At 38.3% G+C, this 14763-nt stretch overlaps 1 protein-coding gene across 4 annotated transcripts in view; it reads right to left on the bottom strand.

Moving 5' to 3' along the window:
* The window catches only part of CCDC93 (coiled-coil domain containing 93), a 109548-nt gene that overhangs the window by 82938 nt on the left and 11847 nt on the right, over positions 1–14763 (bottom strand). For all 4 annotated transcript variants that reach the window (XM_053597423.1, XM_053597424.1, XM_053597425.1 and 1 more), the window contains exons 4-6: positions 14355–14466; positions 9513–9611; positions 8400–8456 (exon numbers count right to left, since the gene is read on the bottom strand). In XM_053597423.1, the coding sequence (XP_053453398.1) occupies positions 8400–8456; positions 9513–9611; positions 14355–14466 (268 nt within the window). The remainder of the gene's footprint in view (positions 1–8399; positions 8457–9512; positions 9612–14354; positions 14467–14763) is intronic.

Genomic DNA, 14763 nt, shown 5'->3' with positions numbered 1-14763 from the left:
CAGCTAAACTGAGTTTCATTTATGATGGAGAAATTAAAGACTTTAATGACATTCATTTATTGAAGAAATTTGCCATAACCAAACCAGCTCTTCAGGATATTCTCACATCTGTCCTCCATAATGACCAGCCCAATCCTCTACTACAAAAGTAAACTCACTCAGATAATTTTGATTAAACTCCAACTTCCAGTGGCGAAAAGATTAAAAAATGTTCACTTTCGAAAAACTCAATACCCAAAATTTTACCAGACTTATCTATATTCTCCATTAATGTGAATGGCTTAAACTATCCTCTAAAGAGGCACAGATTAGCTGACTGGATACGAAAACTCAGGCCAGATATTTGCTGCATACAAGAGTCACATCTTACCTTAAAAGATAAATATAGACTCAGGGTGAAAGGATGGTCATCCATATTTCAGGCAAATGATAACCAGAAAAAAGCAGGTGTTACAATTCTATTTGCAGATACAATAGGCTTTAAAGTAAGTAAGGATAAGAATGTCCCAAAAGTAAGGAAGGATAAGAATGGTCACTTCATATTTGTTAAGAGTAATACTCAATATGAGGAGATTTCAATTATTAATATCTATGCACCCAACTAGAATGCACCTCAATTTATAAGAGAAACTCTAACAGACATGAGCAACTTGATTTCCTCTAGCTCGATAATTGTCAGAGATTTCAACACTCCTTTGGCAGTGCTGGATAGATCCTCCAATAGAAGCTGAGCAAAGAAATTTTAGATTTAAACCTAACCATCCACCATTTGGATTTAGCAGACATCTACAGAACATTTCATCCCAACAAAACTGAATACACATACTTCTCATCAGCCCACGGAACATACTCCAAAATCGATCACATCTAAGGTCACAAGTCTAACCTCTGTAAATTTAAAGGAATAGAAATTATTCCTTGCGTCTTCTCGGACCACCATGGAATAATAGTTGAACTCAGTAACAACAGCAATCTGCATACTCATAAAAAAACATGGAAGTTAAATAACCTTATGCTGAATGATAGCTGGGTCAGAGATGAGATTAAGAAGGAAATTGCCAAATTTTTGGAACAAAACAACAATGAAGACATGACTTATCAGAACCTCTGGGATACCACAAAGGCAGTCCTAAAGAGGAAAATTTATACCACTGCAAGCCTTTCTCAGGAGAACGGAAAGAAAGTACATTAACAACTTAATGGGACATCTCAAGCAACTGGAAAAGGAAGAACATTCCAACCCCAAACCCAGTAGAAGAAAAGAAATAAAAAAGAGCAGAATTTAATGAAATTGAAAACGAAAGAATTATACAACAGATCAATACTTCAAAAAGTCGGTTTTTTGAAAAGGTCAATAAAATAGATAAACCTTTGGCTAACCTAACCAGGAAAAAAAGAGTAAAATCTCTAATCTCATCAATCAGAAATGATGCAGATGAAATAACAACAGACTCCTCAGAAATTCAAAAAATCTTTAATGAATATTACAAAAAAACTTTATTCTCAGAAATATGAAAATCTGAAGGAAATTGACCAATACTTGGAAGCACATCACCTTCCAAGACTTAGCCAGAATCAAGTGAAAGTGTTGAACAGGCTCATATCGAATTCTGAAATAGCATCAACCATACAAAATCTCCATAAAAATAAAAGCCCTGGATGAGGTGGCTTCAGGTCAGAATTCTACCAAACCTTGAAAGAGGAATTAGTACCTATATTACTCAACCTGTTCCAAAATGTAGAAAAAGAAGGAAGACTATCCAACACGTTCTATGAAGCAAACATCACCCTGATCCCAAAACTAGGAAAAGACCCAACAAGAAAAGAAAATTATAGACGAACATCACTAACGAATATAAATGCAAAAATACTCAATAAGATCCTAACAAACAGAATCCAGCAACACATCAAACAAATTATACATCATGACCAAGTCGGTTTTATCCCAGGGTCTCAAGGCTGGTTCAATATCCGTAAATCTATAAGTATAATTCAGCACATAAACAAATTAAAAAACAAAGACCATATGATTCTCTCAATTGATGCAAAAAAGCTTTTGATAATATACAGCATCCCTTCATGATCAGAACACTTAAGAAAATTGATGTCGAAGGGACATTTCTTAAACTGATAGAGGCCATCTACAGCAAACCCACTGCCCGTATCATATTGAATGGAGTTAAATTGAAATCATTTCCACTCCAATCAGGAACCAGGCAAGGTTGCCCATTGTCTCCACTGCTCTTTAACATTATAATGGAAGTTTTAGCCATCACAATTAGGGAGGAAAAGGGTATCAAGGATATCCATATAGGGTCAGAAGAGATCAAACCTTCACTCTTCACAGATGATATGATTGTACATCTGGAAAACACCAGGGATTATACTACAAAACTCTTAGAAGTGATCAAGGAATACAGCAGTGTCTCAGGTTACAAAATCAACATTCATAAATTGGTAGCCTTTATATATATCAACAATAGTCAAGCTGAAAAAATAGTTAAGGACTCTATTCCATTCACAGTAGTGCCAAAGAAGATGAAATATTTGGGAGTTTACCTAACAAAGGATGTGAAAGATCTCTATAAAGAGAACTATGAACCTCTAAGAAAAGAAATAGCTGAAATGTTAACAAATGGAAAAACATACCACACTCATGGCTGGGAAGAATCAACATTGTTAAAATGTCCATACACCCAAAGCAATATACAATTTTAATGCAATCCCTATTAAAGCTCCACTGTCATACTTTAAAGATCTTGAAAAAATAATACTTCATTTTATATGGAATCAGAAAAAACCTCGAATAGCTAAGACATTACTCAGAAATAAAAGCAAAGCAGGAGGAATCACACTACCAGACCTCAGACTATACTATAAATCGATAGTGATCAAAACAGCATGGTACTGGCACAAAAACAAAGAAGTAGATGTTTGGAACAGAATAGAGAACCAAGAGATGAATCCAGCTACTTACTGTTATTTGATCTTTGATAAGCCAATTAAAAACATTCAGCGGGGAAAAGATTCCATATTTAACAAATGGTGCTGGGTGAACTGGCTGGCGACCTGTAGAAGACTGAAACTGGACCCACACCTTTCACCATTAACTAAGATAGACTCTCACTGGATTAAACATTTAAACTTCAGAAATGAAAGTATAACAATACTAGAAGAGAGTTCAGGGAAAACCCTTGAAGAAATCGGTCTGGTTGAGTATTTTATGAGAAGGATCCCCCCGGGCAATTGAACCAGCTTCAAAAATACACTACTGGGACCTGATCAAACTAAAACACTTCTGCACAGCCAAGAACACAGTAAGTAAAGCTAGCAAACAGCCCTCAGAATGGGAGAAGATATTTGCAGGTTTTGTCTCCAACAAAGGTTTAATAACCAGACTCCAAAGAGAACTCAAAATGTATAAGCAAGAAAAGAACAAGTGATCCAATAGCAGGCTGGGCAAGGGACTTAAAGAGAAACTTCTCTGAAGAAGAAAGGCACACAGCCTACAGACATATGAAAAAATGCTCATCATCTTTAATCATCAGAGAAATGCAAATCAAAACTACTTTGAGATATCATCTAACTCCAGTAAGATTAGCCCATATCACAAAATCCCAAGACCAGAGATGTTGGCATGGATGTGGAGAAAAGGGAACACTTCTACACTGCTGGTGGGAATGAAAATTAATACATTCCTTTTGGAAAGATGTTTGGAGAACACTTAGAGATCTAAAAATAGATCTGCCATTTAATCCTATAATTCCTGTACTAGGTATATACCCAGAAGACCAAAAATCACATTATAACAAAGATATATTGTACAGATGTTTATTGCAGCCCAATTCATAATTGCTAAGTCATGGAAAAAGTCCAAGTGCCCATCTATCCACGAATGGATCAATAAATTGTGGTATATGTACACCATGGAATATTATGCAGCCTTAAAGAAAGATGGGACTTTACCTCTTTCATGTTTACATGGATAGAGCTGGAACATATTCTTCTTAGTAAAGTATCTCAAGTATGGAAGAAAAAGTATACAATGACTCAGCCCTGCTATGAAATTAATTTATGGCTTTCACATGAAAGCTATAACCCAGTTATAACCTAAGAATAGGGGGAAGGTGGTGGGCAGAGGGAGGGTGATTGGTGAGATTACACCTGCGGTGCATCTTACAAGGGTATATCTGAAACTTAATAAATGTAGAATGTAAATACCTTAACACTATAACTAAGAAAATGCCAGGAAGGCTATGTTAACCAGTGTGATGAAAATGTGTCAAACGGTCTACAAAACCAGTGTATTAGGCCCCATGATCGCATTAATGTACACAGCTATGATTTAACAATAAAAAAGGAAAAAAAAAGAATAAGCTAAATATTTAATATTTAAATGTTTGATACTTTTAGCTTATGTATGAGCAAGAATCAGTAAAAGCCTATCTGTTAAGGCAAAATGGTATCATGTTGTCAGATGAAAAAAGACAGTACGAACCTGGCATCCATTTGCCAGCCATGCAAAGGGTCTTCAAATGAGATCAGTCATACCCAGTACCCCCACAGGGACTAAAGAGGTTGGGGAGAGCACCCAACTGCCCTGGATGAATTTGAGTCTCAGAGACCCAGATGACTAATATCCCAAGTCCTGACATAATTCAATGACATTACTGCAAAATTGGTGCCAGGAATATTTGAGAAATCAGAGATCAGGTCAACAGTTAGAAAATGGTAGATTTAACGTCAGATATAAAATCAAAATCTAGCAGCCTCTTCCTGGCTCTAAAGATGCATAGGAAATTTATTAACCTCTCTGAGCTTCAATTTTATAAAAGGAAAATAGTAACGTATAACTTCCAGAGTGTTGACGAGAGGTAAATGAAATAATACTTGTAAAATGCTTATTTAGATGCCAGGTACACTGAAGGCACTTAATAAATACCATGGCAGCTACCTATGTAGTTCATAAAAGGCTAGGTCTAGAAACTAGGCACCTGTATGCTTAGCTTTATTTTATTCCTTAATTTTCCATTCATGATTTAAATTTAGGTTCTGGATTCACCAGTAAAGAGCAGGCCATCTGAAAGGCAGAACTAGGAAAAGGCTGAAAGAAGAACCTGACACTTGCAAAGAGCCACATGACCTGGTTATCTAGGAACGACTTCCTTCTCTTTACTAAGGCAGGGATTTTCCCTGAAGAGAATGACAACAAATTAAAAAAAAGTAAGTTACTTAGTTTTTTATACTGACTCACAAGAACAAGCCAGTGATATATGCGTTATGTCTCTTATGATCTTTTGGGATATTAGATTCAAGCTAGGAAGGGCTTTCACAAGTGGCAGAAAGGAGGGGTGAAAGTTAATGGTAAAGGAGCTCAGCTAAGAAACCTAAGCTTACAGCTTCTAGAAGTGCAAAGTACTTTCAGTAGATGAGAAAAGAAGAAAAACAAAGCCCAAAGGCAACTGCTAGCTACACGTAAAAATTCCTTATCATTCTCGCTGAAAAAGTTATTAGTTCCCACATGAAAAGGAAATAAACTAAGTAATGCAAATTATAACCAAAGAGACGATTTTTTTTCCATTTTCTTTTGATATTATTTTCTAATCAGCTACAAATAGTATTTTATCTAGAGGTTCATGGGAAGTGATTACAAGACGGGATCTGAGTCTTGGCTGTCACTGCCAGTGTGACCGACCTAGCGAAACTTATCCCTGCTTCAGTTTCCTCATTTGCAAAAAAAAAAAAAACTACTATTTTATAGGGTTGTTGTGAAGTACAGATGAATTATAGATATACATACACAACAAAGTTTGGGCACTATGTAAGTCTTTGTCATTATTATTATTTCCTTAAATTCTATGTTGTCACATTACCAAGCAGAAGTGTATTTAAAAAATACATATATATGCTGGGGTGGCGCCCGTGGTTCAGGGGAGTAGGGCGCCAGCCCCATGTACTGCAGGTGGTGGATTCAAACCCAGCCCCGATCAAAAACTACCAAAAAAAAAAAAAAAAAGATATATGCTGGGTGCAGTGGCTCACAACTGTAATTCCAGCACTCTGAAAGACCAAGGCGGGTAAACTGCTTGAGCTCAGGAGTTTGAGACCAGCCTGAGCAAAAGCAAGATCCCATCTACACTAAAAATAAAAAAAAGCAGCCAGGCATATGGCTGGCACTTATAGTCCCAGCTACTCAGGAAGCTGAGGCAAGAGGATCACTTAAGCCCAAGAGTTTGAGGTCGCTGTGAGCTATGACGCCCCAACACTCTACCCAGGGCACACAGTCAGACTGTCTAAATCAGTGGTTCTCCATCTTCCTAATGCTGTGACACTTTAATACAGTTCCTCATGTTGTGGTGACCCCCAACCATAAAATTATTTTCATTGCTACATCATAACTGTAATTTTGCTACTGTTATGAATCATAATATAAATATCTGATATGCAGGAGATCCCCCCAAAGGGGTGGTGACCCACAGCTTGAGAACTGCTGGTCTAAATAAATAAGTAAATAAACAAATAAAAAGATAAACTCCATTAGCAGGGGGAAGAAGAGTTTTATCTTTAGAGGTCTTAACTATTCCATGGGTATAGAAATGTCAGGTCTAGTTTAATTGCTAAGATGACTGACAGCTATGCTGACCTTTGATTCTGGGTTACGCACCAAATACTCTTATTATTTTTTCTATGTTGAGCTCAGGGTGAGATTTATAAATGAAGATATCTGAGTACATATTAACAATTTTTTAATTTGTATTTATTATTTTTGAACAGGTAACACATAGACTAAGCATAAAATTGAAATAGTAGAGAGGTCACAGGGAAAAGAAAACTTCCTTTCCTTCCTCCCTGCTGCTGGCCCCCCCAGATCCCTGACTCAGAGGTAACGCTGTAACCTGGTTTTCCTCTTTCCAAAAATGAAGTATTATTTAAAATAAAAGAAAGTATTAGCATACCCAACCAATTGATTATTGTCATGAGAAATGTTCTTTGGAGGAATATTTAAATGAAAAAATATATAAAATTATATTTAAAGTATGGTTCCAATTTGGTTTAAAAATGCACATTAAAAACATGGAAGAAATATATGGCTGCTTCCCTGTTATAAGATTAAGGTTGATTTTCCTCTCCTGCATCTATCAATCTTTTTAAAACCTTTAAGGATGCTCTAAACTAAACACCCATATCATACAAGAAAGCTATTCTGATATCAAATAATTTCTTGTAATTATTATTCAACACCTGCCACTAAATCTGAAAACAATATGTGGCTTCAGAGTATCACTACCTTAAAGGTTTTCCACCCCTCCCATTTCTAAAGTGGAAGTGAAGAAAAGATAGGAATTACAATAGTAAAATGACAAAGACTTGTGTGTTTTTACATGAGGACTTCATACATTTAATCATCAAATGATTGTTGTTCTTTTCAGAGTAATTACCTAGGGACGCCACACATTTATTTTTCAAAACTCTTTTTCTGGAAAGACTTCATAGCCAGTTCACAAAGCCAAGCAAGCCAGTAACTTCAATCTTCTACAATTATACAAGGTATAGAACCCAAGTCGTTTGCAAAAAAAGTGCACCTGATATTAAAGCTAGGTGGCATATTAAGACAATATATTAAAGAACCATAAAAACCAACTAGGGTATACACACACACACACACACACACACACAATAGATTCTCTCTAACAAGGTTGAGAAAAATATTTAGTATAACATAATTTAGATAAAGTATGCAAAGTAACACTATACACTATTTTCAGGAATAAAAGTGAATGTACACACTGGCTTCAAGGATTCATTCACCTCAGCTCAAGCAGGAAGGCTGGGCAGTGGAGGCTACAGCTGACAAGATTCTGTGGGCCCTGGCCTGGTGTGTTGTGTAAAAGGATCGAAGTTCTCCATTGCCCCTAAGCTGGGAAAGTAGGTACATGCTTGCAGACTCTCAGTGATTAAATACACTGTGTATGGTGACAAAGGCCATCACAGAATTTCTTACACAAAGCAGAGAAGCTACTCTGCCTCTCCAAAACTGTAACAGGGGAAAAGAGTAACCTCAACTTACTATCTGCAGTTCATCATCTGCTCTCTGGAACTATTCAAAGTCCATACCTGCCATTTAGGTAAATGAAGAGGGGCTTTGCATTTGGCTATTTCTCCCTTAAAACTGGGAGTGAGAACACAGGGCAGTGGTTGTGGCAATTTCTACCAGTCAGTGCTGGCATCTTGGTCCCGAGCAGTGATCCAAGCAGGGCTTCCCTCACACACCCACCTCAGGCCAACTCCTAGGTAGTCCCAGCACATAAAAACCTCAGGGAGCAACACTGTGGTTTAAATCAAAAGGCTATTTGAAGGCAATGTACTGCTCTGACAGGAGAACACAACAAGGAACTTACTGAGAGGTCAATAACTGTCTTGATGGCCTTTTCTTTTCTCTTTATGAAGTCATCATCCTACAAGACAAAACAAATTAAACAAATCCCTTGTGAAGATTAAAACTCTACTGGACTGCTTAGAAACATACATTATAAACTGACTTCTAAATAATACTTTGCCTGAAAAGTCTCAATTTTTTAATAGACTGGAATATATTCTCTGGAAAAAGGGTAGGACCTCTAAGACAGCTCCAACATAAATCCCTACAGCCAGTGAGAAAAAGGAGGGCCAGCGCCTGTAGCCCAGTGTTTATGGTGCCAGCCACATGCACCAAGGCTGGTGGGTTCAAGCTCAGCCCAGGCTAGCTAACCAACAATGACAACTGGAACAACAACAAAAAACAGCCAGGCGTTGTGGCAGGTGCCTGTAGTCCGAGCTACTTGGGAGTCTGAGGCAAGAGAATCACATAAGCCTAAGCATCTGAGGATGCTGTGAGCTGTAACGCCACAGCACTCTACCAAGGGTGACATAGTGAAACGCTATCTCAAAAAAAAAAAAGAAAGAAAAAGGAGAGCCATAGTGTAGTGCTCCAGACAAGTGTTCTTCTCATTTCAAATAAGCACTGATACTTCAAGCAAGTTATTGAACTTCTAAGTCTTACTTTCTCTTCCTGCTAAACAGGGAAAACAACACCTATCTCAGGGGGCAGCTATGAGTATTAAAGGATACAAGCCAGAAGATGTGCTAGAACTAGAAAGTAGTAAATATTCAATAGTTATGAGCTATTATTATAGTTGTTGTAATTGTATTAAATTATTTCTATAAGGATATCCTAGGCAAGTCATCATATATTCTTGTTGTTATAAATTGATAAAAGTTCTAGATGAAAGACCAAAGTTTGAAGGAAATGACAAAACTGTAGGGCTTTACACTCAGTATCCATTTAAAGACCAGTTCTAATGAATCACAAAGCCTAGTTTCAATGTTGGGGCAGGAACAAGTAGGCCCAGAGGTGCCAAATAGGAAAGTGGAGGTACAAGGAAGCCCGAGTCTTTCCCAGACTGTCCTTGGAGAGTCTCTTAACTGTGTACTCAGGTTCTCAGTTGGAAAGGAAATTAAAGCACAGTACTGACCTCAGGGAGACGATAGGTTTTCTGGAACTGGGATATAGAATAGGAACGGATATAGTCACCCATTTCTTCTTTTGTTTCTATAGCTCGTTTCACCAGCCACTGGGGAAGAAAGTGAAAACACGTGAGTTAATAGGGGCAAAATTCTACCACAGTGCAAGCCAACTCAGACATGGCACAACTTAAGAACCCAAATCAGTATAGTTGAATATAATATCACTAGGTGATAAGAAACTATCAAGACATGTTGTCTTAATAGGAAAAGCAATCAGCCAGGTATCTGAGATACTAAGATCCAGTGAGAAATCTAGTGAGAAACTGCTGAGTAGCAATGCAGAGCTTTAAAGCCTTAGTTCATATCCTCAGGCCTAAGTTTTCCTCTTTGTAAAGACCAGAATGTCAGTGTTTTTTACTTCACAGAGCTAATGTGTGAGTAAATGAGATCACAAGTAGCAGAGTGTATTATGAATATCTGAAGCACAAAACAAATATAGCTACACCCGCAACCTCCTGAGCCAAGAAGCGGATCTTAAAATAAATCTCTTTCCTGTGCTACCTGCAACACAGACCAGAGAAAGAACCACACAGAACACTAGTATAACTCCTCATTTGATGGATGAAAAAAGCCCCAAATATTCAGATTTGAGATAGTACATACTGAATGCATAGCTGAAGGCACTGGGTTAGCTTGATACTAACATTCCCTCTCTTAATCCTCAAACATTATAAAGTACATAGTACTGGCTGAGTCTTACGAAACCTAAATTGCAGAGAGATCACATAATTTGCTTGTTGATCTGTATGTAGCTAGCAAGCTGCAAAGCTAGATGTCATAATTTGGAGGCTCTTCCACATCAGGAGACTGGAAAAATGAGCTTCATGAAATGTTTTCTGGCTCTACTGGCTGATATTCAGAAGCAGCTCCTCTTCATTTCTCCTAACTTAAAACTTCAATGAACTGCCCTCCCACCCAAAAAACAACTCCCTACAGAAGATTCAGCCACTCTGGGGTAGAAGTATAAGCTATACCCCCCTCCCTGACTCTTCATTCATTCCCTTTACCAGTGAAGATCATAGAGGTGATTATCACTACCTCTCCAGAGAGAGCTGCTACATCTCAAAAACAGTTTAAGGATAGTAGTTGTGCTTCACCAAGAGCATAGCACACTTGGTGAGCCTAGGAGAGAAGACACGTGGCAGATAACATGGTCCTGCATGGTGCTCTCATAGGGAAAGAAAGATACTTGTTCACAGAGGGCAGCCAGCTCAAGTAAAGGAAGCAGCTACTTGGGGGAGGGTGGGGCGGATTTGCAAATAACTATATGAGGAATATTTCTTTCTTTTTTTTTTTTTTGCGGTTTCTGCAGTTTTCGGCTAGGGCTGGGTTTGAACCCGCCGTCTCCGGTGCCACCCGAGGAATATTTCTTTGTTGTTAGTATTCTTCCATTAGGTTCTACCATTCCACCCCACCTGCAAACAACCTCAGCCACTGACTAAAATGTAGAAGCACAGGCAGAAGATCAGACAGCATTCAGAACTACCCTGTTTCCCCGAAAATAAGACATCCTCCGAAAATAAGACCTACTTACAGGAAAGATAAGACGTCCCCTGAAAATAAGACCTAGCGCGTCTTTGGGAGCACACCTTAAAATAAGACACTGTCTTATTTTCGAGGAAACAGGGTAGTTGCAATCCTTCATCCACACTCCCATACCTACAGCTCAGAACAACTACTGGTCACATCAATTTGCTCACATCAATTTAGCTCTGCTTTCTTTTGAATCGAGAGACTTAGTTTCTGGCCTTTCATATCTGTTTCCCTTTCAGATCTGCCTCCATTATTCATAGATCTATTCTGATTTATCTGATTTACTACCTGGCTGGATCCTGGAGAATGTAATCAGGTAAGAAAGAGAATGCCTGCTGAGTCATAGGATTCGCTTAAAGAACTGACAGGTCTGTTTTGCAGTTCCTGGCATAAGGGATATGGGAGGAACCTCATACACAGTCAAGCTGGGCCACAGAGTGCCCCTAACACTCAAAAAAAAAAAAAAAATCAACCTTCACAGGGTTCAGACACCTGATGTGGAAAAATGATATGACTTAGAACCATGAGTAGCTGAAAGTTAGATTTGTTTTTTTTCTTGCCTGGCATTCAGTGTTACTATAATTTTGCCATAATAGTGTGAACATGAGTGATGAGCCTAGATTCTCTCAAGACTCACTCAACCTAGGTCAATGGTTCCCAACTGCTGGTCCAAAATTATTCTCATCACTGCTGCCCAGAGAAACAGGAAAAAAATTATAAGCACATGGTGAGCTTTTCATAATGCAAAATGTATTTAATTTGAAAGACTGTGCTTTTTTCTGAGATTGGGAATTAAATGGCCATTCTTTTAGAAAATAATAGAGAAAGTAAGATAGCTGGTTTTAAAAATGTCCTTGCCTGGCCAACTACAGGTGACAATCCTAGATCAAGCTCCCTTTTAGCCTTAAAATTCTATAGGTCCACAAATTAAGATATCTGGTAACATTCACCTAGGCTCTCCCATCCAGACAGGAACCCCTGAAACATTCCACTCATAATGGGACTGTACAAAGACCCTCAAAATCCCCAAACTACAGAAGAGCACTTCCAATTCACCTTCTTCTCATATCTAGATTAGATTTTTGTTTTTGTCCCCAAAGTTATAACATAGGACTAAATGAGGTCTAATCCCTGAGATCCATGCTGTGGGGGCAAAGGTAACAACTTTGGAGTATTATGGTGTTGGGCGGCGCCTGTGGCTCAAGGAGTAGGGCGCTGGTCCCATATGCTGGAGGTGGTGGGTTCAAACCCAGCCCCGGCCAAAAAAAAAAAAAAAGAGTGGAGTATTATGGTGTTTCAGTAATTATCAACCATTATTATGGTAGTTTCAGTAATTATCAACCCTGGACCCCAGTTTTCCATTTCTACAAAAAGGATCAAGTAGAATCCCCCTGTATTGGAGAAAGTTGAACAAACACACAAAACAAATCTAAGTTAAAGTCTTGGATCCAAACGTACAAAGTTCATTTTAAAGATTAACAAATTTGAAGTCTAGTGCAGGGGAACAGTCAACATATACCAGTAGCAGAAACAACTATGTAACACTTGTAAAGTACATACTTAAATGTGCTAGTCTTTAAGTGCTTTAGACATACTGACTTAATTCTCATCCTACTAAGTAGGTGGCAATAATTATTTCTAATTAACAGACAAGAGGTTAAGTCATTTGCCCAAGGTCACACAGCTACAAAGTGGCAGAGCTGAGATTAGAACTCAGGAGGTCTCCAGAGTCTGTGCTCTAGCTCCTCCACTACATACACAATCTTAACACAGAACTAGAAGGCTTTTCTAGCAAGGAATGTGCAGCTTCTTTCTCAGCAGATGTAAGATGGGTGGAGTATTGAAAACGACAGGCTTACAGAGAGTTTTCTTGTGTGCTTACTAGTTCTTTGCTCTTAAGCAAATAAATTACCCTCTCTGAGTCTCATTTTCCTCAAATGTAAGGAAACTACACCTCACTGTCCTCAAATGCAAGGGATTGTAACAGATACTTCAAAGAACTCTATCAGGATCAGACGCAAAGTAATGCTCACGCAGCAGGCAACATACTTCGGTTCCTTTGCTCTTCCTTCAGAGGTGCCTAAAGGGGAAGCCTGGACACAAGAATTGCACAGAATGCAGTTGTCCCTCAGTATCCATGGGATATCAGGATATCAAAATCCACAGATGTTCAAGTTCCTTATATAAAATGGCATGGTATTTGTATATAAACTACACACATCTTCCTGTAAATTATCTCTAGACTACTTATAATATTTAATATATATGTAAATACTATGTAAATAGTTGTTGTATTGTACATTTTTATTTGTATTATTTTTTATTGTTTTCTTTGTGTTTTTTCTTCCTGAACATTTTCGATCCATGGTTGATTGAATGCATGGATATAGAACTGCGGATACGGAGAGACAACTGCTTGGGGGCTATACAACTGCTTGGGGGATATACAACCCACTTAATCATAGAGCCTTAAGAAAAAGTCGGAGGCACACAAAGGCCTCCCCTTAGTCACTTAGCCATAAAATAAGGACTAAATACCTGCAAACTGTAAGACATTCTGGTAGGTGCTAGAGACAAATCAGTGAGCAAGACAGTCATGTAACCTGTCTGCTGACCCAGGCAGATAAATAATCACACACAGGAATATACAAACGTATGTGGTTACAAACCGTAGTAAGGAAGATTCCCGTGAAGGAAGGGAATGTTACCATATGGGTACATACAGCAAAGGAACTTACTGTAGTTTAGGAGATGATGGAAGGCTTTCTTGAAGAGGCTTTCTGGACTTAGACCTTAAGGAATATGAATTAAACAGCTTAGAGAAAATGGACAAGTATTACAGCTAAGGAACCAGCAATACAAAGGCCCTGTGACTGGAAGAGAGTATAGGGAGACTAGAAAGTGAGAGGAGCCAGAAAAAAAAAGAACAAGGGAAAGCAAGGAATGAAACCAAGCTTGATAGGTCAGATAGAACCAAAACATACAGGGGTATAGCATTCTAATAATCTTTACCAAAAGGGCAATGAAAAGCCACTAATGGGAACAATCAAAGATCCAAAGAGGTGACAGTATACAACTGGGGTATACGGAGTATTGGTAATCTTTGGAGGATGACAACGAGAAACACATCATGTTTGGCTGCACCAAATTCAGACCACACACACTGAATTCAGGATCTAGGTCAGATGAACAAAAAGCCAGGCCCACCACAGGAATTCTGATATTCAGAAGACAAGAAACCACACAGAAGCTCTCACCTGAACAACAGGAAATATGTGAATAAAATCCATCCCCTGGATCTGGTGGGGCTCCAGCTGGTGTGGGCATTTCATTCTCGGCAGGACAGAGACAATTTTTTCTGATAGAGCTCTGTTCAGAAAAAGAACAAAGAGTAAAACACAAAGAGTGGTTTTTATGGCATCTCTAAAGTCTGGTCAGCACCCCAGAAGAATCCGGGGTTTCTCAATGCCAGGCTAGTGTCAGGCCATTACAGACCACAACCAAGACTCTCCTGGCTGAGTACAAAATGAAAAAAATAAGCACAAATTAGAAGTGTACATTTACGGCCAAAGAACTACCTTCAACCTTTATTCTAAGATGTTGTTTTTCCTACTTTTTTGACAGTAAAATATTTGGTTTCTTTGTGAAGTAACAGTAATGTCAGAG

This window comes from Nycticebus coucang, chromosome 7 (assembly GCF_027406575.1).
Source record: "Nycticebus coucang isolate mNycCou1 chromosome 7, mNycCou1.pri, whole genome shotgun sequence".
Classification (NCBI taxonomy): Eukaryota; Metazoa; Chordata; class Mammalia; order Primates; family Lorisidae; genus Nycticebus; species Nycticebus coucang.
The sequence above is the reverse complement of the archived record's forward strand: the minus strand, read 5'-3'. Positions and strand labels throughout refer to the sequence as shown.